Consider the following 26844-nt stretch of genomic DNA (forward strand, 5'->3'; position numbering starts at 1 on the left):
TTAATCCGCGTTCACTCCGCAAATTTTTTACAGTATAAAAAGTTAAATGATAATTATTTAAAATTATTAAATTAAAAAGTGGAAAATCATTTTGGGCCACTATAAAATTTTAATTGTCATTATTTATGAAATAATTAAACATGCAATTGTAACTTGAGAGTAATTTTGGTTTCATCAAAGTACTAAACCATAATTTCTTTTATTCAATTAAAACTTTTTATATTTATGATGAAAAATATATCTCACGCTATTTAGAATATGAGTAAAATTTTCATCATAATAAATAGTATAAATGTAGTCTTGCATTGAATGTAGTAAATCGTATATCGAAGTATATATAGGTCAACCTTGAGGGATATCGGTCAAGGTCTGTCTCGTAATGGTGTAGGGGAACGACAGGGGGTGGATTGAGGGATAAAAGAAGATCTGGAAATGGCCGTTGATATAAGCGATAAAGTCACTATTATTGATGCTCGGTATAATTGTTGCTTAATAAAGCATAGCTCCACAATAAATATGAGGGCCGGTAAAAGAAAAAAGAAATATAAAATAAAGATGAAAAACTCTTAAATCTTTGTTCCTTTACTATTGTTAACTTCTTAGTGATTTTTTATTCTTTTTCTCTCTGATTTCTAGCACTTTTATTATATAAGTTTTTCTTTTTTCTTTGTTTAGTCCTCTTTATATATATGTATATACTACGGATCATTTTTTTTGTATCGTAATTATTAATTTTTTTTTATTTATTTCAAACTGAAATATTCATTAACTATTTTAGTTAATGAAAAAAATTTAATTATTTTTAATCTACAATTTTAATTAATTTTTTTTAATTAAGTTGTAATTTTCTAAGAAGAAAATATTTAGATGATTAAAAATTTTTTAATTTATAGTATAATTTATTTAAATATTTTATTTTTTTTTATTTTTTATGAGTAAATGCATGACAATAAAGTTAGCAGACATTCAAAAATTTTTGGATTTTTTTTAACAAAAAATTAAATATTAAAAAAAATATTTTGAAAAATTGCACGTATAGTTTATGAAATTTCCGACGTGTGCATTTTTTTTTCATTATTGATTTAGTAAAAAAAATTTCTTTTAATTTTAAATGTCTACTAATTTTACTATCATGTGAATGCAGTAGACATCAGACAAATTTAAAATTATGAATAAATTGGGTAAATAATTAAAAAATAATATTTATAAAAAATGCACTTATTGATTTCAAAATTTTTTAAATGCGCATTTTTTAAAATTTTACTTTATTAATTATTTACTCTGTTTATTAATAATTTTAAATTTGTTTGATGGCTGCTACATTTACACTCATTTTTTTTTTTATAGTAAAACTTCTTTAGAAACATTGATAATAAAAACTATTCAGTCATATTCATCATAGACTTACATATAGAAATAAGCACTGCTGGTTTGCCAAGACTATGATTAGTTACAAGATACCGGTTACGTCATTCAAGACGCCTTACTGGCGCTCCAAAACTTTTATTAATTTTTTTTTATTAATTTTTCAATCCTTTGGCGTTTGTCCAAGACCTTTATATATTCCCATGAAAATATCTTGGACTCAAATCCGATCATTTGATATTTTAAAAAATTTTTTCAAATCTTTATCTAAAATTTTTAAAATTATAATTTAAAAAAAAACATTTGATATCACAAATAAATAAATTTTAATTTAATATTTAAAATTTTGATGAGTGCAAATAAATCGTTTATTTGAAAAACCCCATAAGTCAAGAAAACAAAATTTTTCAGGAAACACAAAAAACATTTTTCTGGAAAAACTTGCCATTAAAGTAATAAATAAATAATTGAAGACAATAATGTTAGCGTCTCTGAAAAAGATTCAAATAATAAAAATTCAATTTTATAATTGAAACTACTTAAAAAAATTATTTAAAGTTGACTGACTCATGGAGTTTCTCAACTAAACGGAAAAAAAAGTTATAATATCATTATTTTTTTTATTTTTTTCCACTCCAATCATTTATTAGACTGATAAAATGAAGTATAAAATATGTATTTGAACTCTGAAACCCAGAAATTACAAAAAATAATAAATAATTTAAACATTTTAATTAGACATATAACAGTCAAAAATAAAACAACATTTGAAATTTATTTCCAAAAAAAGCGCGAATTTTAAATAAAAAAAAAAATTATTTCTGTAAAACTAAAACTGCACATGTTTATATGAGAAACCCGATAAGTCAATGACTTATGGGGTTTCTCAATTAAATGAAATTGCTGTCACTCCGTTAATTGTTTTTTAAACGCTGATTTGATGCATATTTTTATTGATTTCTATGGGGGGACATCCAAAGAACCCAAAAATGCAAAAAACCCAATTTCGAAAAAAACGTGACTTATGGGGTATCTCAAATAAACGATTCAAATGTAGCAGACATACGACAATTTTTTTTTTATAAAATTTAAAAAAATGCATGTAGAGTAAGAGCACCAGTACCCAGTCTCTAACCAGTAGACAGCCGGTCATATACTTTAACATTGGCTCAAAATATATATAGACATAATTTAACATGAAGTGGCTGGCTACTGGTTTAGGGCTGGCTAATGGTTTGGGTCTGGCAACTGATTTGGGGCTGGGTACTGGTGCTCTTACCCTACTGAATTTTGAATTTTCTAAAAGTGGATTTTTTTATTTTTATTTTATAAACATTTTAATTTATTGTTTCAAAGTTTTAAAAATTGCTAGATGTCCGCTAACTTTACTATCATAAATTTTATTAGATAATTTTTTATGATAGAGCTAAAAAATTAAAAAAACTAAAAAAATCCACATGTAGAAAATTTAAAAATCTATAGGCGCATTTTTTTGAATTATTTTTTTTTTATAATTTATTATTTTGTAAAAATTCAAAAATTATTAAACATCAGTTAACTTCAGTATTCTTAAAAAAAAATTGGCATTAAACTGGGTAACTTGTAATAAGGCTGTGTTAGAATTCGTGAAGACCGTGTGAATATTGATCCGTTTGTTCTCTTACTTAATAAATATCTTTACACGTCTTTCACGGCTGATTTAATCGTATCATTGAAAGCTTTCATAGAGTTCACTCACGTAATTCATAATGTAAACCATCGTATTTTGATTTCTCATTATTCCATTTTATTCTTTTTTAAAAAAATTTACTTTCAATTTGAATGCCATTTAGTCTTCGGTTCTGCTGTCTGTTTCCCTTTTTTTATTTTTAATCAATAAAAATAATTTGAATTTATTTAAAACACCTTTCTTATATTGTATTGTATTAAATACAGAGTAAACTTAAGATAATATAATTTTTTTTTCTTTTTTTATACAGAAGACTAGTGAAATAAATATTTTATGTTAACTAATTATGTAAATTTCTAATCAAATAATTGTGCAATGTACTAATTATAAGTTTATTAATTTTTTTTTTTAAGTACATGACGGAGAAAATGGGTGGGGCTGAAGGAACAAAACTTGACGTAGATTTTGTTGATATGGAAAGAGTAAGTAAAGTTATATATTTTTATTATTAAAATTAAATTATGACTTAAAGTAAAAAAAAAAAAATCTGAAAAACAGTTGACCCTATGGGCCAATTCGAAAACTTCGAGCTCAAAAAATGAATGGACCGAAAAAATTTACATTTCACTGAAAAAAATGAGGAAAATTCAAATTTTTGTAATATTTAATCACAGATATCTTTTAAACCAATAGGCCGACTTTGACGTTTGAGTTAAAAATCGACGCAGTTTTTTAGTCTCTAACACTGAAATTTTTTTGAAAATAACCAATAAAACATTTTTGATTTTATTTAAGAAAAACACTTTTTTGAAATTTTTTTCTTTAACGATATCTCTTAAACAAATGATTCGATTTTTATGGTTGAGGTGGCATTCGACGCAGCTTATAGAGTTTTAAAGCTGCATAGATTTTGGAATCAATCTTCGAAGTAAGTAAGAAGTTATTTGAAAAAAACATTTTTTCAAAAATTTTATTTTTCAAATAACTCCGATCATACTGTACTGATTAAATCTGATTTTTCTCAGATTGTAGGAATTAATAAGTCGCTTCGAATGCCACCTCATTGATCTAAATCAGTTAATCCCTTCAAAAGATATACTATCTACGGACATACGTACACACATACATACACTCGGGATCATCTCGAAATTAGTCAAAATAGTTTCCTAGGATTTCAAAATGTCAAGATCTGTTAGAAATTCGACTTTCGAAAATCGGACTGTAACCAATAACTTCCTTTTTTTTTAATTTTGAATTTTCTTAGCGGGAAATTTAAAATACTAATAATTTTTTAAAATTTTAAATTTTCTTAGCGGGAAATTTCAAATACTTATAATTTTTTTTTAATTTTAAATTTTCTTAGCGGGAAATTTCAAATACTTAGAATTTTTTTTTAATTTTAAATTTTCTTAGCGGGAAGTTTAAAATACTTATAATTTTTTTTAATTTCAAATTTTCTTAGCGGGAAATTTAAAATACTAATAATTTTTTTTTAATTTTTATTTTAACAGAAAACAGATGTAACTTGTGAACTCGTAGAAGAATTACAAATGAAGACAAAAGAATTTTTGCAACCGAATCCAACCGCAAGAGCAAAAATGGCAGCAGTAAAAGGAATTAGTAAACTAAGTGGTCAAGCTAAAGCTTCGACTTATCCACAACCTGAAGGTGTTCTCGGTGATTGCATGCTATTGTACGGAAAAAAAATGGGAGAAGACAGTATTTTTGGTAGGATATTAAATTATTAATTTATTAGCAATTAATTAAAAAGGAATTTTTAATTTATTAATAATTAATATAATAAATTAATGTGTATTAAATATTATTAAAATACAGCGCAAGCTTTAATCGAAATGGGCGAAGCGATGAAACAAATGGCTGATGTTAAATATTCACTTGACGATAACATAAAACAAAACTTTTTGGAACCTCTGCACCATCTGCAGACTAAAGATTTGAAGGAAGTTATGGTGAGGTCGATTTATTAAAAAACTTTTTACGTTTCGTTGCATTAATACTTTTTTTTTACATCAACTAAGATATTTATTTATAACATAAATAAAAAAAAGTTTAATTATTAAATGTAACAACATTTAAATTAATATTAATACAGTAATTGATGTTAATTACAATATTTTTAGCATCATCGAAAGAAACTTCAAGGCCGTCGGTTAGATTTTGATTGTAAGCGACGACGCCAAGCAAAGGGTAAGTAACATATTTTAAATATTTTACAATATTTCATTTATTCATATTGAATTTAATTTAAAATTTTGAAATCGTTTTCTTTATCAACGAAATATAGTTCACATATTAATGCATGGTTGCATTATTCTATAATATATATATTGAGTATATTAATATTAATGTTAATTTTTAATGAATGTCATTTTATAAAGTATTATTATTTATTTATACTTACACTGTTTAAAATTTTCCTTAAAATTTAAAACAAATTACTCGAAGTTCCTGACGAGTTTAAATCAATCAGAAATATAAATTATAAATAAACTTATTTATATACTTTATTTTTACATAACTTTTAAATTCCTAGGGATAAATGTCATGAAAATTAAAATCACAATGGCTTTTATTTTATTTTTAGTAGATTTCATAGAAATCTATCTTTTGCATTTGTCCTCATGGTGGAATTTTCAAATAACTTTGCCATAATCTATCATAATTCATCGAGTAGGTTCCAAAAATACCATTGGTTCAAAAGTTTATATATATATATTAGGGTGGCCCAAAAAAACCGACTATTTTTTTTTTTACCATCTCGCATGAAAATTTGTTGGTTTACGATGTTTTAAGAAGCCTCTCCACAAATCAGCTCGATAAAAAATTTTTAAGAGGTCGCTCACGAATTTTGAAAATATAAAAAATGATCGAAATTCAGATTTTTATTTAAAAATTTTTTTTTTTCTCGTGGCAGTAATAGTTTATATTTGTAAAATCATGACTATGCTGAAAATTTCAGCCCAAAATTTAAATATTTAAACGGCGCTCAAGAATTTCGAATATTAACTGATAATATGTAACTAATAGTTTGATTTAGTTTTTATAACTCAATTATTGTCATTTCACTCAAATATAACTTTTGCATAACCAAAAATATTTAAGGGTCGCTCAAAAACGTCCAAGAGACTGCGCTCGGAAACATTCAAAATTCTTGAGCGCCGTTCAAATATTTAAATTTTGGGCTGAAATTTTCAGCATAGTCATGATTTTACAAATATAAACTATTGCTGCCACGAGAAAAAAAAAAATTTTTAAATAAAAATCCAAATTTCGATCATTTTTGATATTTTCAAAATTCGTGAGCGACCTCTTGAAAATTTTTTATCGAGCTGATTTTTGGAGAGGCTTCTTAAAACATCTTGAATCAACAAATTTTCATAAGAGACTCAAAAAAAAAAAATAGTCGGTTTTTTTGGGCCACCCTAATATATATGTAATATAACGCGCTTTGTTGCGACGACAGCGGCCACAATTTTTAACGGATCTTAATGAAACTTAGCACACTTATTCTATGAACGTGTAAAAAAAAAAAAGTTAGTATTATAAAAATTTTTTGAATTAAAATCCTACTCACCATCTTGATTCATTACACCGAACATTAATTTTAAAATATTCAAATTATATTTTTATCAAATATTATGCCTCAATTTCCTAAATTATGCAAACAAATCGATAGTAATGTAAAGTAAATAAATTAAATTAAATTTCCATGGCAATTATCCTCGAAAATCGATAAAATTTCTAACAGTGTAATATATTGACAAAGACGTTATTTTATTAATTTACCAATTGACCTTATTATGCATGGTTAACTTGGCACTAATTATAGCTATGATCAAAAACTCGGGCAGTCCTCACTTTGGTAGCCCAGCAAAATCGAGTTTCACGTCAACTCATGTGGGTATGTCTACAATACCCATAAAAAAATTATATTTATTTGATAAGCAATAAATATAATGTATAAATTAATATTTAATTTCCGTAAAAAATAAAAAAATAATAATAATAATGGGCTACTAAAACTAAAACCTAATTTGCTTTTAGATAACTTTTACTTTATCTCGATGGTTATTTTATTAAAACTTTATTTTAACAAATTAAAGCATGACTTTTAATTTAATAGATAGTATGAATAAATTTACCATGGCTTGTATAGTTTTATTTAATGAATTTTAATTATATTTTAGTATTAGTTATAGTTGGTATTATTTTATAAATTTAAACGCTGAAAAAGTTTATTGAATAATTTAGTGTATTATGATATGATATTTATTTAAGTGGCAATTTAATTATTATTTTTGCTATGAAAATTTTATTATTATTATTTCCGTGTCAAAATAAATCGTTCAAAAAAATTAATGACAGGGAACTTCAAAAATTTAGAGAATTCTGACTTTTGAGTTTAACATTTTTGGAACTTTAAAATAATTAAGAGTGTGATAAATTTTAAACTACTGTTAAAAATTTCTATTGTAATTTTACAAAAATGTATTGGATGCTAGTAGACAAAACATTGAGCCATAATTCAAATTGGGTATTGTAATTATACAAAATATTCTCCTGTATTTGCTTTGGAATATAACTAAGTAATTATAGTAATATTACAAAAAATTTTTGAGAGTTATTCTATTAATTTTACATTGTAAGTTTTGTGATTTTACAAACAATTTTTGATCAGCCAGGTTTGGAAAATTGCAATATCTCTCGTAAATTTTACCGAACATTTAAACGTTTTCTTTAAAGTAATTTTACAACATAGTAGTAAAAATAGTTCCACTATAGTGTAGACTTTTCTTGCGGGTTTCTATTATTCTTTTTAAATATTTTAAGCAAAAATAATTTGAATTGACAATTTTGTGAGTACATAAAAAGTTTTTAATTAGTTCCAATCACTTATTTTTTGAACTATTTTTTAACGAGTACGAAAAGTGAAAAAAACTGACCTTCCCGAAAAGTTCTAATAAAAGTAAAAAAATGTTGATAAATATTTTAAAATAATTTTTATTTTTTTTTGCCTCACCTAAATAATTCTGGCGAGAGTCCGAAATGTTCATAATTCCCCATTATTTTCTTTTCTTTTAATGTTCTTCAGGGGATTCTACGGTTTCCGTGGCGCCGCTAAATGACCGTAATTTGTTATAGAACTCGACGTAATAAAACTTTCTTAAAGAATAAAATTTTTCGATATCTCGCTTAGTTTTTGAGAAAAATGCTATTTTTTCCGAAAAGTGAAATATTTCATAGATTTTAATATCTTTAATTTTTTTGTATTTTTTTACGGAAAGTGCATTTGAAGACGAAAATTTTGAAAAAGACACGTCTAAGTCCATTTTTGAAGAAGTTATAGCTATTAGAAAAAAAGTATTATTTTGTTCTACTAGAATTCGCGATCATTTGGTGGTGCCACGGAAACCGTAGACTTCCCGTTCTTCAAATTCAAAAACTTGTCAAATCAAATTATTTTTGCTCAAAAAAAAAAAAACAAAGGCACAGGAAAAGTCTTTACCAGTTGAAAATTTTTTACTTTGTAATTTTTTCAAAGTTCCAAAAATTTTAAACTTAAAGTTCAGAATTGTCTCAATTTTGGAAGTTCACTGCGATGAACGTTTTTGGAACATTTTGGAAACGAATTTTTTTTTACATGGGTTATTATTAATATTATTATTATTATTATTATTGTTATTATTATTATTATTTATTTATTTATTTTGAATTATAGTAGAAGTTTGATACTGTCAATGCAAATGTGACTGACCCCAGTCTCCTTTAGGCCTCAAGATGATTAAATCTTTATATTATGATAAAAGAAAAAAAAAATAAATAAATAAAAATTAGTTTTATAGAATTGAGGCAAGTTGTCATTCCTGTAGTGCATTTTTTTAATAAAAGTACGAACGCAACGTACAGGTTCTCACGTTTCAGACGACGAGATTCGTCAAGCAGAGGAAAAATTCGCGGAAAGTCTTCACTTGGCCCAGATGGGAATGTTCAATCTTTTGGAAAATGACGTAAGTTATTAATTAAGCTTGTAGTTTAACTTTTAATTAATATTTTATTCAATGTTTTAGGTGGAACAAGTCGCCCAGTTAGCTACTTTCAGTGAAGGTTTACTTGAATACCACCAACAGTGCATTGAAATACTTAAAGTCTTAACTGAAACACTTTTAGAAAAGTAAGTTGATTATATAATATAAACATGAGTGTGAATGTAGCTGACAATTTTCAATTTTTTTTAATTTTTAAATTGTCACATATCTGCTCCATTCACTCATAATGTAAACATACCTTATCAAAAAAATCTATATGGAAATTCAGCCTAGATTCCTATGTGAGTTTCCACATGTCGTTTTCGGATGGACTCCCATATGGTTTCCTATAGGAATATTAATCTGTTTTTTTTTTTATTTACGCGTATCAATAGACGATTGGCATGGAAATCCAAATACCCCGGATTCCATAGAAATTATTTATATGGAAATCCAGATTTTTATGTAAATTTCCCACATAGAAATTCATATATTCAAGTTCCTATATGGGAATCCAGATTTCCACAGTTTTCTATGTGAGTTTCCTTCACGAGAATCCATGTACTCAGTTTCCTATGTAGATTTTCCACATAGGAATCCAGATATCCATGTCCTACATGGATTCCTACATAAATCCTTACTTTCCTATATGGATTCCTATAGGTTCCCATACAATCCCCCATGGATTTTGTTGATAGAGTATACCCTAGTTGTGATATCAAGTTCCTATATAGAAATCCCGGTACCCAGTTTCCCATATGAAGTTCCTACACGGAAATCCCACAGTTTCCTATGTGGATTTCCCTTATGGAAATCCAGATATCCATGATTTCCTACATGGATTCTTATATAAATCCATGCACTCCCATATCAATTCCTATGGATTCCTACATAAATTCCTATGGGTTCCCATGTCATCCCACATGGATTCTTATATAAATCCATAAACTACCATATTAATTCCTATGAATTCCTCCATAAATCCTTACTTTCCTACATAAATTCCTATGGGTTCCCATGTCATCCCACATGGATTCTTATATAAATCCATAAACTACCATATGAATTTCTATGAATTCTTACATAAATCCCTACTTTTCTATATGAATTCCTATGGGTTCCCATGTAATCCCACATGGATTTTTTGGTAGAGTAGAAAATAAGATACTGAAGTTAGCCAACGTTTAATAATTTTTTTCAAAACGATAAATTATAAAAAAAAACATTTTAAAAAATTGCACCTCTAGTTATTTGAATTTTCTACCTGTGCATTCTTTGTAATTGATTCGTAAAAAAAAAAAATCTGAAAATTGTTAATTATCTACTAACTTCAGGATCATATAAATAATAACAATTTAATAGCAATTAAAATTTTTTCATTTGAAATAAAAATATTTAAGGAGATTATTTAGAATAACTAGCTCATGGAATCAATAATTTATAACAACGTTGACTTTCAAGTATCAGCTTATTATAAATCCTTTGGCGTATAATAAGCGTTTGCTTTGATATTAAATGAATTTATTTGTTATCTCATCGCTAAATCGATTGTTATAACTTCCAATTGAATCTTTTATAGAAGAAATACAATAAATTATTCAATTCAATGACTCGTATTTTTTATTGAATCGAGTTTAATAAAAAGTAATAATTGCACTCAGGAAAGACGAGGCAGCCAATCGACCGAAATTGGAATTTGTTCCCAAGACATTAGCAGATCTAAATGTGGAAGGATTGTCTCTTGGGGATGGAATGAATGGTGGGAACTTCTTTCTTCACGGTAAAACAAACATTTAACACACAATACGGATAAACATACAACGCTAATGTTTTATTGTTATACGTGTTTATTTACTTTATTAATATTTATCGTACTGTTTTATTCGAATGCCAGTTTGGTGCCCTGGTTTCCTCATTTCTTTGTCGATAAACTTTATATTTATTAATTATTAACTAAATAATTTATTCTATTTCTCACTAATTTTACTATTATCAAGCTGATTGGTTGCTTTATTTTTAAGGTGATTAATTCAAAATTTATTACACAGAAAAAAAATTTTTTTACGCTAAAAATTTTTACTTGTCCTCAGAAATTTTTTGCATCATGCATTGAAAATTAAAATTTTCTTGAGCCGTGTGAGATTTCTGTCAGGTTTCTAATTGTTATAAAATTACACAGAGAAAAAAAAACAGGTAATTTTCCTATGTTGCATAGTAATATTTCCTATGTGCACATAGAAAATTCTACTATGTTAACACAGTAAATTTTCCTATGTATATAAAGTTTTAAAACAGATATTTCCTTACATATATATTAGCTTGCTTACTACAAAAAATATAATTTTTTTAAGATAAACTTAACTTCAAACCTGAAAGTTAGCGACATGAAATTAATAGATGATAAAAAAACATAATTTACTAGATTAAAATGAATATTGACTTATAAATGATTAGCGCAAGTCAAATCAACTCTTATTTAAATTAACTGATTAAATCACTACACATTATTGGAATATATAAACAATTTATTTTGTAATAATTGGTGTAATACAAAAAAAATTTGAGTTCTCTGTCTAAAGGCTTCATTAAAACTAAACCGGATTAATCAAATTAATGGTTCATTTAAAAGCGTTTCGATTGGTGAACGTCTTAGTCATACCAACTTTGTCAGAATTTTAATTTTTGAATATTAGAATTTTTGAAAAGAAAAAAAAACTCGTTCTCTTATAATTTTGCAGCACACAAATTTTTCCTATGTTACATAGTAATTTTTGTATGTTAACATAGTAAAATTTCCTATGTTTACGTAGGAATTATTCCTATTTTAACGTAGTAATAATTCCTATGTTTGACATAGGAAAAATTCCTATGCTACAGAGAAAAAATGACTGTGGTAACATACACTGTAAAAAATCACCGGGGTAAGTCCAAACGGTGTAGGTGTTAAAATTATCGGTGTTAAATTTACCCCTGAAAGCGGTGTGAAAATAACGCCGTCACCGGTGCAAATATTCTAGACCGGTGTTAAAATAACGCCGCCGCCGGTGTAGATATCCTTTACCAGTGTTAAAATATTTTACTTTGTGAATATTTTTACTTACTCGATCACTATACTTGTTAATAAATAATATTCTTTATTAATTTTCATAGAGAACTGACATTTTTTGTGTTTTACATCTTTAAAGTTAATAATCCAAGCGGACGCAGTTTACCCTGCTTTTACACCGGTTATCCCGCTTTTACACCGATGTTACTCCGTTTTTACACCGGTTACCCCGCCTTTACACCGATTTTACTCCGCTTTTACACCGGTTACCCCGACTTTACACCGCTTTTACACCGGTTACCCCGATTTAACACCGGTATTTTTAACACCGGTGTAATTTTATTTTAACACCGGGTGGAGTTAAAATGAGTCCATTTTTAACACCGCTCTTTTTACAGTGTAGGAATAATTCTTATGTTGATGTAGGAATGTTTCCTATGTTGACACAGTAACTTTTATTACACTGTGAAAAATTCCCAACAAATTTTACTATGGGTGCATAGTAACACTGGACTATAAGGAAGCTGGTACAAAATTTACAAGTGTCCCATAGTAAACGTATGCACATAGGCCACAATCGTGTAGTCTGCGCATACGTTTACTATGGAGCACTTGTAAATTTTGTACCAGTTTCCTTATAGTCCAGTGTTACTATGCACCCATAGTAAAATTTGTTGGGAATTTTTCACAGTGTATGTTAACATAGGAACTTTTCCTATGTATTATAGGGAAATTTTCTATGTAACATAGTATTTTTTCCTATATTTCCTCAGGGAATTTCCCTATGTTTACATCGGAAAAATTCTTATGTCCACATAGTAATAGTTACTATGCCAACATACGAAAAATTACTGTTTTTTTTTCTCCGTGTATAATTAATTTTTTTACTAATGTATAATAAAACTGTAGTCACTCTGATAAGAAAAATTTTTAACAGAGTTACTAAAGTAGATAAGCGATTTCCGCCGTTGCCCGTAGTCTAAACTCATGACGAGGTATAAGACCCGGGCCTTGATGACCTAAAATAATTTGAGATGCGGATGCGGATGCCGAATAGTCAGTTAGCCGACGAATATCTGAGGCCCCGGACCTTTGTCCGGTGACCGACTGATTTTAAATTCAATGTCTCATTTAAATATATATTTGAATTCATTTTAAATTTAGTATTATTCAAATCTAAAACTCAAGTAAAATTAAAAAACTATGAGTCGAACAGTGACATCTCAGGTCTATCGACTTTCCAATTATGTCCACCTAGACAATATTCAAGTCTCATTTAATTAATTAATTAATTAAACGAATTAACATTTAGTCAGAATTTAAATAGATCACAGGTAATTGGACAATAAAATTTGTTTAATTAATTAGCAAATGAAATATGGGTTCGGAATAAAAATCTTTTCTACATACATTATTTTACTTGACTACTTTCATGTACTAGTTATGGTAATATTTTACAATTTGTTTATAATGATTTTATTAGAGCAAAATATACATAAATTTGTATTTATGGATGTATTTTTCAGAGCCTGATGAAGACTCAATAGAGTCGAAACGTCACGATTGTTTTTTTTTTTTATTGTCCAATTACCTGTAATCTATTTAAATATTGTTTGAATTTTGGATGCGATAAAATGGAAAAAAATTAAGTCAGAATGTTACACAAGAAAAAATTTTTGTGGGCGAAAAACTTCTTTTTTTCTGTGTAAAAAAAAAAAAAAAAACAAATAATAATACACTAACACATGCACCGTCATTTAAATTACTTACACATATCTTATTTAATATATGTTATGTGTATAATTATCCCATACTTGAATGTCTATCCTGATCCTCTGTAGGAGCAAGTCGAGCTGGGTCTCCGGTTCATGGGGACGGGAAGCGCTCACAGCTCGAGCTATTTCCGGCCGGAAACCCACCGCAATCTACCAATGGTAAATTTTGCATGGGGATAATTTATTTTTTGCATCATATCACGATCACTGTAATATCGCTTTAATTGATTGATTATGTATTAATAATTATATAATATGACATTTATAAATTATATTATTTCAGGGTCAATTCATTTTTTTTTCTCGATAACGTTCTCGTAAATCCCTTTTTTTTTGTATCCAAGATCATGGAGATTTTTTTATTCATCAGCATGCTGGAGTTTTATTTTTTTTATATAAATTTTTTTAATGTTTATTTTTTCATAGGATAAAGTTCTCCATTACCCCCTTGTATATTTTGTTAATAAAATTAATTTATGAAGTGAATAAGTAATTTTTTTTTCATTTTTGTGATAGACATCAATTTGTTAAAAATAATTTTTTGAAAGCTAATAGTCGAGGGGGTTGGAGACAGAGTAGTTTAGTTTATTGCTAATAGTTAAATTTTAATTTTTTTATTCAGGTAGAGGTAGAGAATTAGAAAATTTTTTTTTCAATGTCAATAATTAGTATTTTATTTAGACAAAACCAGCTGATGAATAATGATTAAGAAATTATTAAATTGATGATACGAAATGAATTAGTGTACAGGGATGCGGGAATAGTTCGCTTACGAATATCGAGGTTCTAATTACCCAGATAGCAAAATAACGTCTTGATGAGTTCTGAATGAGTTCTTATTTATGATTTGAACGTCTTATCAACATCTTAAGAGGGATAGCCACTGTGAGGATCGAAAAAATAGAGGATTTTCGGGATTTTTTTGACTGGGATAATAAAGGAATTTGGGGATCGGGTTTTTTTTGTTTCATAAAGTATTCATTGAAAATAATTCTCCTAAATTTTTATTAAAAAATATTATGTTGTTACAAAATTATAAGCATTTTTGTGAAGCACCAAAAAAATTTCCCCCACCACGGTCTCACCTCTAACTCAAAAACGAATTATTTGAAACAAAAAAAACAAACTGCGTTGTATTCTGCACGCATGTGGTTATCGTTCCACGTAGGGGATTTTGAAAATTTTGATTTGAAAGAAAATGGCGACATATTAAAAATTTTTTCGTTTTTTTAAATCATTTTTTTGGATTCAAACAACCCAAAAAAATCTTAAAAATCAAAATTTTCAAAATCCCTTACGTGCAATTTTAGATACTGAATAGACGAATATGGGGAAAAAAAAAGTTGCGAATCGATTCATTTTTATGCAAATTACAGATGAGACCAGTTCAAAAAAAGTAGTTTCGAGAAAAACGCGTTTAAAGTTTTTAGTCGATGCAACGGTCAGTTGACGCGCTGTCACAAAAATGACTATAACTCGAAAAATATTCGGAATTTTTATATAAAACTCTAGATACATATTTTTGAATATATAAACTTTGTTTTAATAAAAAAAATTTTTTTTGTAAATTTCACAGTGGCTATCCCCCTTAAAAAAGTCTTTAAGAAGTTCTTGAGATGTCGAATGAGCCACCTAGCGAACTCAGTAAGACGATTTTAAAAAGAGTTCTTTTTTTTGACTTCGCAAATAAGACTGCAGTATGAATTTACTATAACGTCTTAAGGAGCTTCTAATTTTGACTTCATAAAGAAGTTAAAAAAAGATTACATTTAGACGTCACAAAACTGACGTCTTATTTATGGAGTCTTCAAGAACTTTTAATTAAGAGTTCTTAAAAATGACACCTTTAAGAAGTTATTAAAAGACTTCTTGAGGACGCCTTCAAAAAGACTCCGTATAGAAGTCATTCCGACTTGAATGCTGTCCGGGTAGCAAATTGTCCAACTCTATTTCAGAAAATCCTCCATTTATGCGAAAAAAAAGTAATTTAAAAATTCATTTTTCATGTAAAAATCAATTCCATATCTAGTATATGTACAATATTTTTGTCTAGGTTACTAAACTAATATTAAGTTAGACAATTTGCTACTTAGAACGTCGATATTCGATTCAAAAACGATTCGCACATCCCTATTAGCGTAGCTTTAGTTACGAGACTTAAATTACTAGGGTATTATTATTGTTGATTGATTGCTTTAAAAATTCAGTTAAATTATAGATGAGATATTTGAATTTATTGCATATTTTTAATGATTTGATATTTAACTTTCAGCATCTCCATTACCGTCTCCTAGTAAATCACCAGCAAGAACGCCAATGCCCAAACAACCTTGTTGCACGGCACTCTATGATTTTGAGCCTGAAAATCCGGGTGAACTTGGATTTAAGGTATTCAAAAATACTCAATTTTTTAAATTTTAACTGATTGTGATATAAAATTTAGATGAAATATATGTGAAGCCAAAATATTCGTAACGTAGTTGGCTAAGAGCTCAAAACAGCAAAAAATGTACACAATTGACACAGCAATATACATTAAAAAATATATATGAAAAACGAAACGCGCGAAACATGTACGCTAGTATATAATAAATACATGACCAAATTTTTGGGCCTAAAAATTTAAATTCAGCGCGTTGTTCGCAATCTCCACAAAGCTTTAAAACAAATTTACTTAATAAAATTGGTATTAGAGATGAATCATCACTTAAATTTAGCAATAATACTTTTTGAAAGACAGAAGACTAGATTGTTTTGTTCAACAGCACTTAAAACTATCAGTGTCCTTTTTAAGAGTCAGAAGACTAGATTGTTTTTTATAATTTCTTCTGCGCTACGACATCTTTTGACGGATAATGAAATATAGAAGACAGGGAACGTGGTATCGGGACTCTATAAACTTGTCGTAACATCTCTATGCAAGACCCTTCTACTAGACTGTGTCAAAATAAGTTTTTATTTTTTTTTTCGATTAAACGTATCTTAAAAGTTTCTTCAATATAAAAAAAAATTCTCCTAAAGTTTAAGCTCAATATCTCAAAAATTGAGTTGGCGCAAAGGGGGGTCTCCTTTCCCATTTAAATAACATTGTAAAAATTTTTTTATTTTAATTTTTAAAATAACTACAAGAAGAAAATTTTTTTTTCAATTTTGCTTTCGACTATCTTATAGGAAATTTGATTCTCTACAAAATTGTCTATGTCCATTTTTTTTCTAAACTCAACAGAAACGAAGTTACAGAGGGCCGAATAGGAGGAAAAAAATAATTAATGAATTAATAACAGAAAAAAAATTATTAGTTTAACTTATCAATTAATTAACTCAATATACTTCATTATTCATAAAAAATTTTCGAATTCAACATTATTTCGAATTAATAACAAAACAAAATTTACAATAAAACAGAAATTAATTATAAATAAAACAGAAATTAATTATAAATAAAACAGAAATTAATTATAATTATAATTAATTTCTGTTTTATTGTAAATTTTGTTTTGTTATTAATTCGAAATAATGTTGAATTCAAAAATTTTTGATGAATAATGAAGTATATTGAGTTGATTAATTGATAAGTTAAACTAATAATTTTTTTTCTGTTATTAATTCATTAATTATTTTTTTCCTCCTCTTCGGCCCTCTGTAACTTCGTTTCTGTTGAGTTTAAAAACAAAATGGACGTAGACAATTTTGTAGAGAATTAAATTTCCTATCAGATAGTCGAAAGCAAAATTGAAAAAAAAATTTTCTTGTAGTTATTTTAAAAATTAAAAAAAAAAATTTTTTACAATGTTATTTAAATGGGAAAGGAGACCCCCCTTTGCGCCAGCTCAATTTTTGAGATATTGAGCTTAAACTTTACGAGAATTTTTTTTTTTATATTGAAGAATCTTTTAAGATACGTTAAATCGATAAAAAAAAAAAAAACATTTTGACACAGTCTACCTTTTACTAAAGTAGCCTTCAGCGGAGACGGTTATTTTAAATATCATTTCTGTCACTTAAGCCTTATTACCCGCGGGTACTTTAATTTCCTTTATATCTTAATAAAAATTTAAAAAAGTGTAGTAAGTATTGAATTAAATAAATTAAAATGTTTCAGGAAAATGACACAATTACATTGATCCAAAGGGTTGATGATAATTGGTTTGAGGGAAGTGTAAATGGTCGCACAGGATATTTCCCTGTGTCATATGTTCAGGTTGTTCAGCCATTGCCATAAGTAAAGCACGATTACATCGATGCCAAAGATAAATAATTTAGTGAATTACCACCTCCACTATCAACAAGAATGTCCAAGATAAAAAAAAGTAATGAGTTGATAAATGAAACGATAACTATTCTTTAATAGCCTAAACAGTATACTGATTCGCATAATGATTTTAAGCTTCCTTCTTTTCATGAAAGCTTTCAAATGAAAATTTTATGAAATTATATACCAACACAAGTTACTATAATATATCTTTTGCAGATAATCGTTCTCTCCATACCTACGTTAATGTACATAAATATATATACCTATATATATATATATATAAATATAAAATGTTATCGTGTCTTTTATTGAGGTGAATAATAATTTTTTCGATAATCACGCGAAAAATAAACACTTAATTCAATGCATAAGACATAAAAATGATGATAATGATAATAATATAAATGATAATAAGCATGAATTATAAAATTGAAATTTCCGATTCATAAATTTCCTGTTTAAAAAATCCTGTTGATTCTGATTACTACTATTTCGTGTGTTGATCTTTCTCTTTCTTTCTTTCACTTGTCTATATTAATCTCTAAGATAAATATTTTAATGGATTTTAAAAATACTGACTACATTAAATATTTATTAAAGAATTCCATTACCCGTAAAAAAAAAAAATGGTAAGAAAAAGGTGGAAAAATGGTGACTATTTAAAACTTCAAAACGTGACAACGATGAACTTTTTTTAAACTTTTGAAAATTCAAGGAAAATTAATTGATTTAATACACGGTAAAAAAATTTTCGGAGTGAGTTCGGAGCGGATGAATGTTTCTTTATTTAATCTCGGAGTAAAATTTACTTCGAAGGGGAGTTTATTTTAATATTAAAACTCCGAATCGCGAAGAAATAAAATCCAGATCATTCTGAAATCACTCCGCCCCATACGAAAAAAATATATATCCGGATATATCCGGACAAATCTGAATAAATGAGACATATATTTATATATATGCAACATATTCCAGATTTGCCCGGATATATCCGGATATATATTTTTTTCGTATGGAGCTAGAAAAACAAACCTCATTTACTCCGTATGTGGAGTGATTTTTTCTCAAACTCCAGAACTCCGAGTGATGGAGTCAATTCATAGTCACCGCGGGAAAAAAAAGTTGATACCTGAGCATATCTAATTTTATATGCGTTAAATATCGTGTAAAGAATTTTCATGTCTCTTCTTACCTGACTATATCTGATTTTATGAAAGTTAAATAACTTGTAAGAAATTTTATGTATTATCATATATGTTCATTCTTGACCATATCTGATCTTACACAAGTTGAACATCATGTAAAATTTTTTTACGTTCCTTCATATATGATCATATATGACCATATATATTCTTATCCGGCCTGTATATCGGTTAAAAACTTTTTATGTATCTTCATATATGTTCATATATATATCCATATACAATCTTATATGGTCATATCTAATTTTATATAGCCAGGTATGAACTTTTTTTTCCCGGGACTTCGAATTCACTACCGATTTTTTAGTGTCCTATCAAAATATACTAAAAAAAAAATATGAGAAATAATTAAAAATCATTTTTTTTTTACTGTATTTTGCACTGAAAAAAACGATAAAATTTATCACTTTTAATGAAAAGTCACAAAAGACGAAAAATATTCATCTATACACTAAAAATTTTTTGGATGCGGTCCAGTATAAATGACAGTAAAAATTTTGTTGCAAAATTCAATCGGAAAATAACAATTTTTTTTTTTTAACTTTCCGATTTCCGATCAACTTTCAATCGAATTCATCCGAAACTTTCCGATTCAGAAGTTTAAAAAAATTTTCTCGTTGTGTCATATTTTGAAGTTTAAGCCAACGTTTTCTCAACGATTTTTTTTACACGGGTACTTGTAATTATTATTATCGCTAATAATGATAATAATAAATAAAAAAAAAGACAGGCTTGAATAAGTAAAATAATACGTAATAATTAACGAATATTTTGTATAAATATTTAAGATATTGAATCGAAAAATGAATTTCGTTTAAATTTTAGCTCAAATTTTTTGCAATAAAAATTTAAGTAAAGTAATAATATGTAAATTAGTATTTTAAATAAGTTTATAAAGTATTTATTAAAATTATTTTGTCAGTATTTAATATTCGCGGTAAGAAAATTTAAATAATTTTTCCCATCAGTTTTAATTGGATCTTTTAATCAGGGTTTTTAATTTCAAGTTAATGAGTTTGAACGATGATTATAATTTTAAGTAGTAAACTTACGTATTTTTAAGTTGCAGTAGAGAATTCTGTAAATTTTTTTTTAATTATTTAATTGATAGAGTAAATTATTGTAATTGTAGTTTGTATGTAGTAGTAATTTAGTGCGCATCAGTGAGTGAACGATACTAGTAAATTTAAAAAATTATTACGATTGAATTTTTATAACAATGAATTTATTTTTACCCAGTTCTTTAATTTTTATAGAATCGTTTATTGTTAAAATTTCTAATTGCCAAAAAAATTAATTGTTGAATTTTTTATTTACTAGTAAACTTTTTTGATAATTTATTTACTAATTAACTTTATATACTCAAGTAATTACTTACAATAACGTACATTAGTTATTATTATGTTGTTACTTTTTAAACTTAGATCTGTTATTATTATATTTGTTTACTTACGCGTAAAAAAAAAAACGTGAATTAATTTGTACATGATTATGAGTTAAGATTAATTGTATTTGTATTATAATTATTATTTATTAGTATGTTTATTCATTGATGTTTTTTTTATATAAATATTGATAATTGTATTGGTGTGTATGATAAAAAAATTGTAATTAAATATAATAATCATATAAATATTTAAATAATTATTTAATATTTAATATGAATTATTTCATTTTACGTTTTTGTATTAATGATAAAACGAGAGAGTGAAAGAAAGATTGAGAAAATAATAAACTCATAATAAACTTTTGAATTTAAAATAATGAAAAAAAAAATTAATTATTGACGTTGACGAAAAAAAGTATCCGAGTTATTCACCTGAAATTAAATATTTAAAAAATGAAAGTAAATTTATGAATTTGGTTAAAATATATCTGTTGTCATATGGTTTTAGATATATCTCTTTAATCGATACATTTTTCTTAAGTGTATAAAAATATAAATTTAAAAAAAAATTAAACTCGAGTAAAGAGCAACCTTAGAGTGCATTTATAAATCATAATACATATAAATATATATATGCAGGACGTCATTTACATAATTATATCGCTCTATTGAGTTCCATTAAATATTTCTTATATAAAATTCAGTATAAAAATAAATTATCTCTACTTTTTTTTTTTCATTTAATTTTTTTTTTTAAATTTCCTGTGTAACAAAAAGTTTTGTCCAAAAAAATTCCAACGAAAGTTCGACGTGGAACTTCTGAATTTGAGACAGATTAGAATTTCAAGTAGAACTTTTTCTGAACATTTGTGATTTTGATAGAAAAAAAAAAATTTATGTTTTCAAAAAAGAAAGTTTTCAAAATGTATTTTTACCTTTTACCCATAAAAATAAAAAAACGTCTATAAAAATTCAAAATTCAAGGTGTTGATGTTACATTCCGGGGTATCATCCCAGATTGATTAAAAATATAAATAAATTTTTGTTATTAATTTAAATGTTCAGGTTCCCTGGTAGAAATTTTTCGGAATTTTCTCTGAAAAACTCAATTCTAAAGTTCTAAAGACTTTTTCAGAGTTTTTCAGAGAAAAGTCCGAAAAATTTCCACCAGGGTTGACATCATTGGGGGTCTATAGACCCGAGGCGTGTCCGTCGTCGATTATTAGTGATTATAATTTGCTATAGATGTTCGTCGGCTGACTGTCTGTTCTGTCTCCGCAGATCCAATACAAAAAAATTATAAAATTATAAATCGTCCAACGTCGCAAGATCGTCGTCGAGGCCCGGGTCTCATGCCTCGTCATGAGTTTAGACTACGGGCCACGACGGTGTTCGCGGAATCTCTTATCTGCTGTAGTTACTCTGTTGAATAATTTTTCTTCATTAGAGTGACCAAAGTTTTATTGTATATTACCAATGGAAATTTAAAAATTTTTATTTAAATATAATTAAAGCCAGAACGTAACATTGAACTTTTTCAAAATGAGGGTAAAATGTAGTAAAAATATGTTTTAAAAACGTTCTTTTATTACTTAAGTTTCCCTCACATAAAATCCTAGATAAATTTTTTATTTTTTTTACTATCAATCAAAATTACAAAAGTTCCACTCAAAGTTCTAATCTGTCTCAAGTTCAGAAGTTTCACGTCGAACTTTTTCAAAATCTTTTTGGAACAAATTTTTACACATGGGTGGTTTTAGTTAGTGGGTAAAATTGGAAAAAAAATTTTGAAAGCAAGGGGCGTATAAAGCCCTATGTCATTTTGGCTTTCAAAATTTTTTCTTTTTAATTTTGGCCATAAAATAAGTCTACAAACGATTGTTCAAAAAAAGCTCCACTTAAAGTTCTAATTTGCCTCAAATTCAGAAATTCCACGTCGAACTTTTTCTGAATTTTTTTTATACGGTTATCAAAATATTTTTTTTTGAATTTACTTTATTGACTTATTGTTTTCCAAAAATTAATTTAAATTATAAATATCAAAGTAAATAATTTTTATTCTGTAATTTATATAAGAAATATATACTAGTTAGTTCACGACTGTCGATTTTAGAAAACTCTGTATCGTCTTACATCGTCAGTAATGATATTTATATATTAGAATGAATTATTTATAAAGATAAAATAAATAATGACGATGATGACAGTGATGAAAAATTATCATTCCTGATTAGAAAAATAGTATTATTGTTATACAGAATTTAAAAAAAAATAAATAAAAAAATGAAAAAACTTAGAAGGAAAATAAAGCAAAGGATTTTTAGTTAACTGGAATAAATATTTACAATTCCATGTTTTAAGTATATAAATATGTATTATTGAGAACAATAAATTAATGGAAATAATATTCATAAATTTATGTTGTCTGACGTTAAATTTTTAATTCGACGGCTGGAGTATTATGGCATTTATTAAATTAAAAAAAAAAATAATACTGTTATTAATTTTGTTAATTATGTAGAAATTGTAGAGCAAGTATGAGTTTAAAAGTTTAAATAAAAATAATTAAATATCTTGAATATTAATTATTTAAGAATGACAGAGATGGGCCATTTTTTTTACTTTTAATGATTTTGTTGATAAATTTTTTTCAAATTAAGGGTGTGCATCCCTACAGAGAATTTCTTTACATTATAAAATCTCACAAAGTTTTTCCTACACGAATCAATTCTACAGATAAATTTTACATCGCAATAACTCTACAGAAGATTATTTTCTCATCGTTCCATCTCTGCATGAGAACATCTCTCATATTAAAAATCTTTACAGAGATAAACTCCACAGAGATCAACTCTAGAGCGATCATTTTTACATGGCGGTAAATTCAAACAATAGAATTTTTGTTTTGACATTTTATTAATAAAGTTGGTTTGTTATATAAAAGAGAGAATGAATGAAAGTGAAATTAAATTATTTAAATATTACAAAAGTGACGACTCATCTCGACACAAATAAAATATATCAATAAAATGTAAAAACAAAAATTCTACTGTTCGAACTTCGCGCCATGTAAAAATTATCGCTGTAGAGTTGATCCTGTAGAGACTTTTAATATGAGAGATGTTCTCATGCAGAGATGGAACGATGAGAAAATAATCTTCTGTAGAGTTGTTGCGATGTAAAAATTTATCTGTAGAGTTAAATCGTCTAGGAAAAACTTTGTGAGATTTTATAATGCAGAGAAAGTCTGTAGGGATGCACCACCCAAAATCAGTAGTCAATAAAAATTTTTGAAATAAAAAAATATAATTTTTACAGTAATTATTATCGTGATTAATTAATAAAAAAGAGGATTAATGTAGAAAATATATTAATTACAAAGTACAAAGATTTTAAATAATATGAGCGTTTAATAAAATTTATTTCATTAAAATAATTAAAATTATTTATCATCAATATTTAATTATAAAAAAAAAACATTTTCATTGCAAATAAAAATAAAAGTAATAATTTAAATTATTATTGAATTGATAATTAATTTAAAATTTATTATTGACAAGTAAAAAAATTATTTAACAATAAAATAAGAAAAATTTTCTACCCTTGATTAAGAAAAATGATTTAATCCAAGCTAAGTGTATATCTATATATTAGTCGATTCAAATTTTTCTGAATCATTTCAAATAATTTTTCTTAATCAGGGACATTAATCCAAGTAGAATAGAATTTTTAAAATAAAAATATAAACAGTATATGTATAAATATTAACAAACGGTCTAAAAATAAATTAATTAAAATATAAAATTATTAAATATCTTAAATATTGTTCGGCCCGCCTGTCTTACATCTTAAAATTTGGAATTATGACGTTGCTCTAAAACTTCTCTGTACCCAGACAACTCCGTAGCAATTCTCTACCTAAAATATGTCTATCGTAAAACAAATCTATCTTTAATAAATCAAAAAAAAAAAAAAAAAATTGATATTTGAAACAATGAATAAGAAATTTACTACTTTCAAGTACGAAACTTGAACCATTTACTGAAAATGTATGAAGATAAATCGGAATATATCAGGATGGGTGTAGATGGATGAGGATAATCATGTATTTTCCTATTCATTTCCACAATTATTCCTCGATTTCCGACGTCAGAAATCGCAAATTGCAAATCTCAAATTCGACTCCATCGTCCATCTTACGGCATTAAATTGATTACTCCAAAAGATCTAAATTCAAAACAACTCTCGTTAAGCTCAAACTTAACTCCGATCTTTTCTATTTAAGGCTGTCCGAAATAACGGTATCCTTTATCGACTTGACTATAAAATCATCAGTAACTGAACAAACTTGTTAGTTTCCGAGTAAAAATAATTCGTTCTAAAAATTTTCAATTTAAAGTTCAGAATTATTTCAAATTCGAAGTTCACTATCATGAACATTTTGGAAAATTTTTTGAACGAATGATTTTTACACTGGTAGTTTTGTTTTCGATAAACCTCCCTAATTAAAAATTACGATTGGAACCTCTGAATTCCGATTGACTCCGACTGCATCCGATTGAAACGATAGACTTTCAAACGGAATTCATTGGTTTCAATCGGAGTTTTTAATCAGAGATTTCAGGTAGAGAAATACTACGGAGCTTTGCGTATAGAGAAGTTCTAGCGACCTGTCATAATGCCTAAAATTTATTGTGAAAAATAAACCATGATGAAGTTCATACTCTGTCAATTAAGAATAAAGGTAATAAAGAAAATAAACATAAAAAAATAAGTAATGAAAATAAAAATAATAGCGATAAAGAGTGTAAGGCAATAAGACCTCTGTAAAAGGCTAAAGTTGAGATTCAGGTGACAGAATTTACTTACAGAAACATAATTTATTATGATGAAGTAAAATAATCGATATTATTAAAGATACTGAATCGAATTGCTTGCAATTAAATGCTCGAATTAATTTTCGTCATTATATCTCTTTAAATCGAGCGTATGAAAAAAAATAATTAACAACTAAATGCAATTATAAATAAAAAAAAAAAATTAATTAAATATAACTAAAAATTGGTATTCTATTCTATAAATGTTGGCTATTGTTAAAATTGTTCAACGCGAAGCTTTGTCGTAATATATAAGTATATATTAATATATTCTTATTATTGGAAATTCCCTTTCGCGTTTTATTTTAAAAAATATCAATTGAAGGTGGACATATATACATAATATTTACGACTTAAAGCTATTTTTACGTCCAGCGAAAAGTTATTTTAAACGACAAAGTTTCTCGTAATTTTAATTATAATGTAAAATGCAAGTTCTATTTATTTGTCGTAATAATTTAATTTATTTAAAAAAAATAAAAATACAAAAAAAAATGGAGTATATACGACAAATTTATAAGAACGTAATTCTACTGTGAGAAAATCGAAGGAAAATTAAATTCATTCGATTTGTTGCGAAAAAAAAAATTGCCACTCTGTACTTGCGATCGAAAATTTATTCAATTAAATATTTATATTGTTCTGATTATTATTAAAAAATTTTTTGAGGTAAAATGAATTTTGACGGTAGTATAATTTCATAAAAAAGTAAATTAAAAATTTTTTTATGTAAATTATTTAACATTTTTTGAGAATATTTAATTTCTTTGTATATTGTTAAGTTTTTAAGATCGCAGGATAAAAAGAGTGACATTTTAAGACAATACTACGATTAGTTACACTTATACTTCTAAATTTAATCTAAATATAATAATAATATCAGATTCCGAATAATTAATTATCGGTAAATACTAAAATGAATATTACGATAACGGTAATTAAGAAATAAATTGTGCTCTATGTCCATTGTGTATTTTTTACTTGTCTATTTTTCATTATTTTTTTCATTTTTTTGACCAAATTTTTCCCTCACAATAATTATTTTATTTTTATTATTACACAAGTACAGTTTTTAATATGAACTTTGTTACTTTTCCCATCCCTGCTTATCAAGTAGTATAACCCTGGATATAAATTATATTTAAATAATATAACATAAGAGTTTAGATCTACATATATTCTTTTAATTAAATATTAGATACTGTAATTAAATATTAATGT

General features: G+C 26.4%; 1 protein-coding gene across 7 annotated transcripts in view; it reads left to right on the plus strand.

Moving 5' to 3' along the window:
• The window catches only part of LOC130664380 (endophilin-A), a 33754-nt gene extending 7959 nt beyond the window's left edge, over positions 1 to 25795 (plus strand). For 2 of the 7 annotated variants that reach the window (XM_057464194.1, XM_057464202.1), the window contains exons 3-13: positions 3448 to 3516; positions 4546 to 4762; positions 4871 to 5004; positions 5176 to 5242; positions 6885 to 6956; positions 8978 to 9063; positions 9124 to 9227; positions 10743 to 10861; positions 13969 to 14061; positions 16175 to 16290; positions 18005 to 25795. In XM_057464194.1, coding sequence (XP_057320177.1) covers positions 3448 to 3516; positions 4546 to 4762; positions 4871 to 5004; positions 5176 to 5242; positions 6885 to 6956; positions 8978 to 9063; positions 9124 to 9227; positions 10743 to 10861; positions 13969 to 14061; positions 16175 to 16290; positions 18005 to 18124 — 1197 coding nt within the window. In that variant the 3' untranslated portion in view covers positions 18125 to 25795. Of the gene's footprint in view, positions 1 to 3447; positions 3517 to 4545; positions 4763 to 4870; positions 5005 to 5175; positions 5243 to 6884; positions 6957 to 8962; positions 9064 to 9123; positions 9228 to 10742; positions 10862 to 13968; positions 14062 to 16174; positions 16291 to 18004 lie in introns of all 7 variants that reach the window. The other 5 variants (XM_057464213.1, XM_057464239.1, XM_057464222.1 and 2 more) reach the window with 5 other exon arrangements.
• The last annotated feature ends 1049 nt before the right edge of the window (positions 25796 to 26844 follow it).

This window comes from Microplitis mediator, chromosome 1, assembly GCF_029852145.1.
Source record: "Microplitis mediator isolate UGA2020A chromosome 1, iyMicMedi2.1, whole genome shotgun sequence".
NCBI lineage: Eukaryota > Metazoa > Arthropoda > Insecta > Hymenoptera > Braconidae > Microplitis > Microplitis mediator.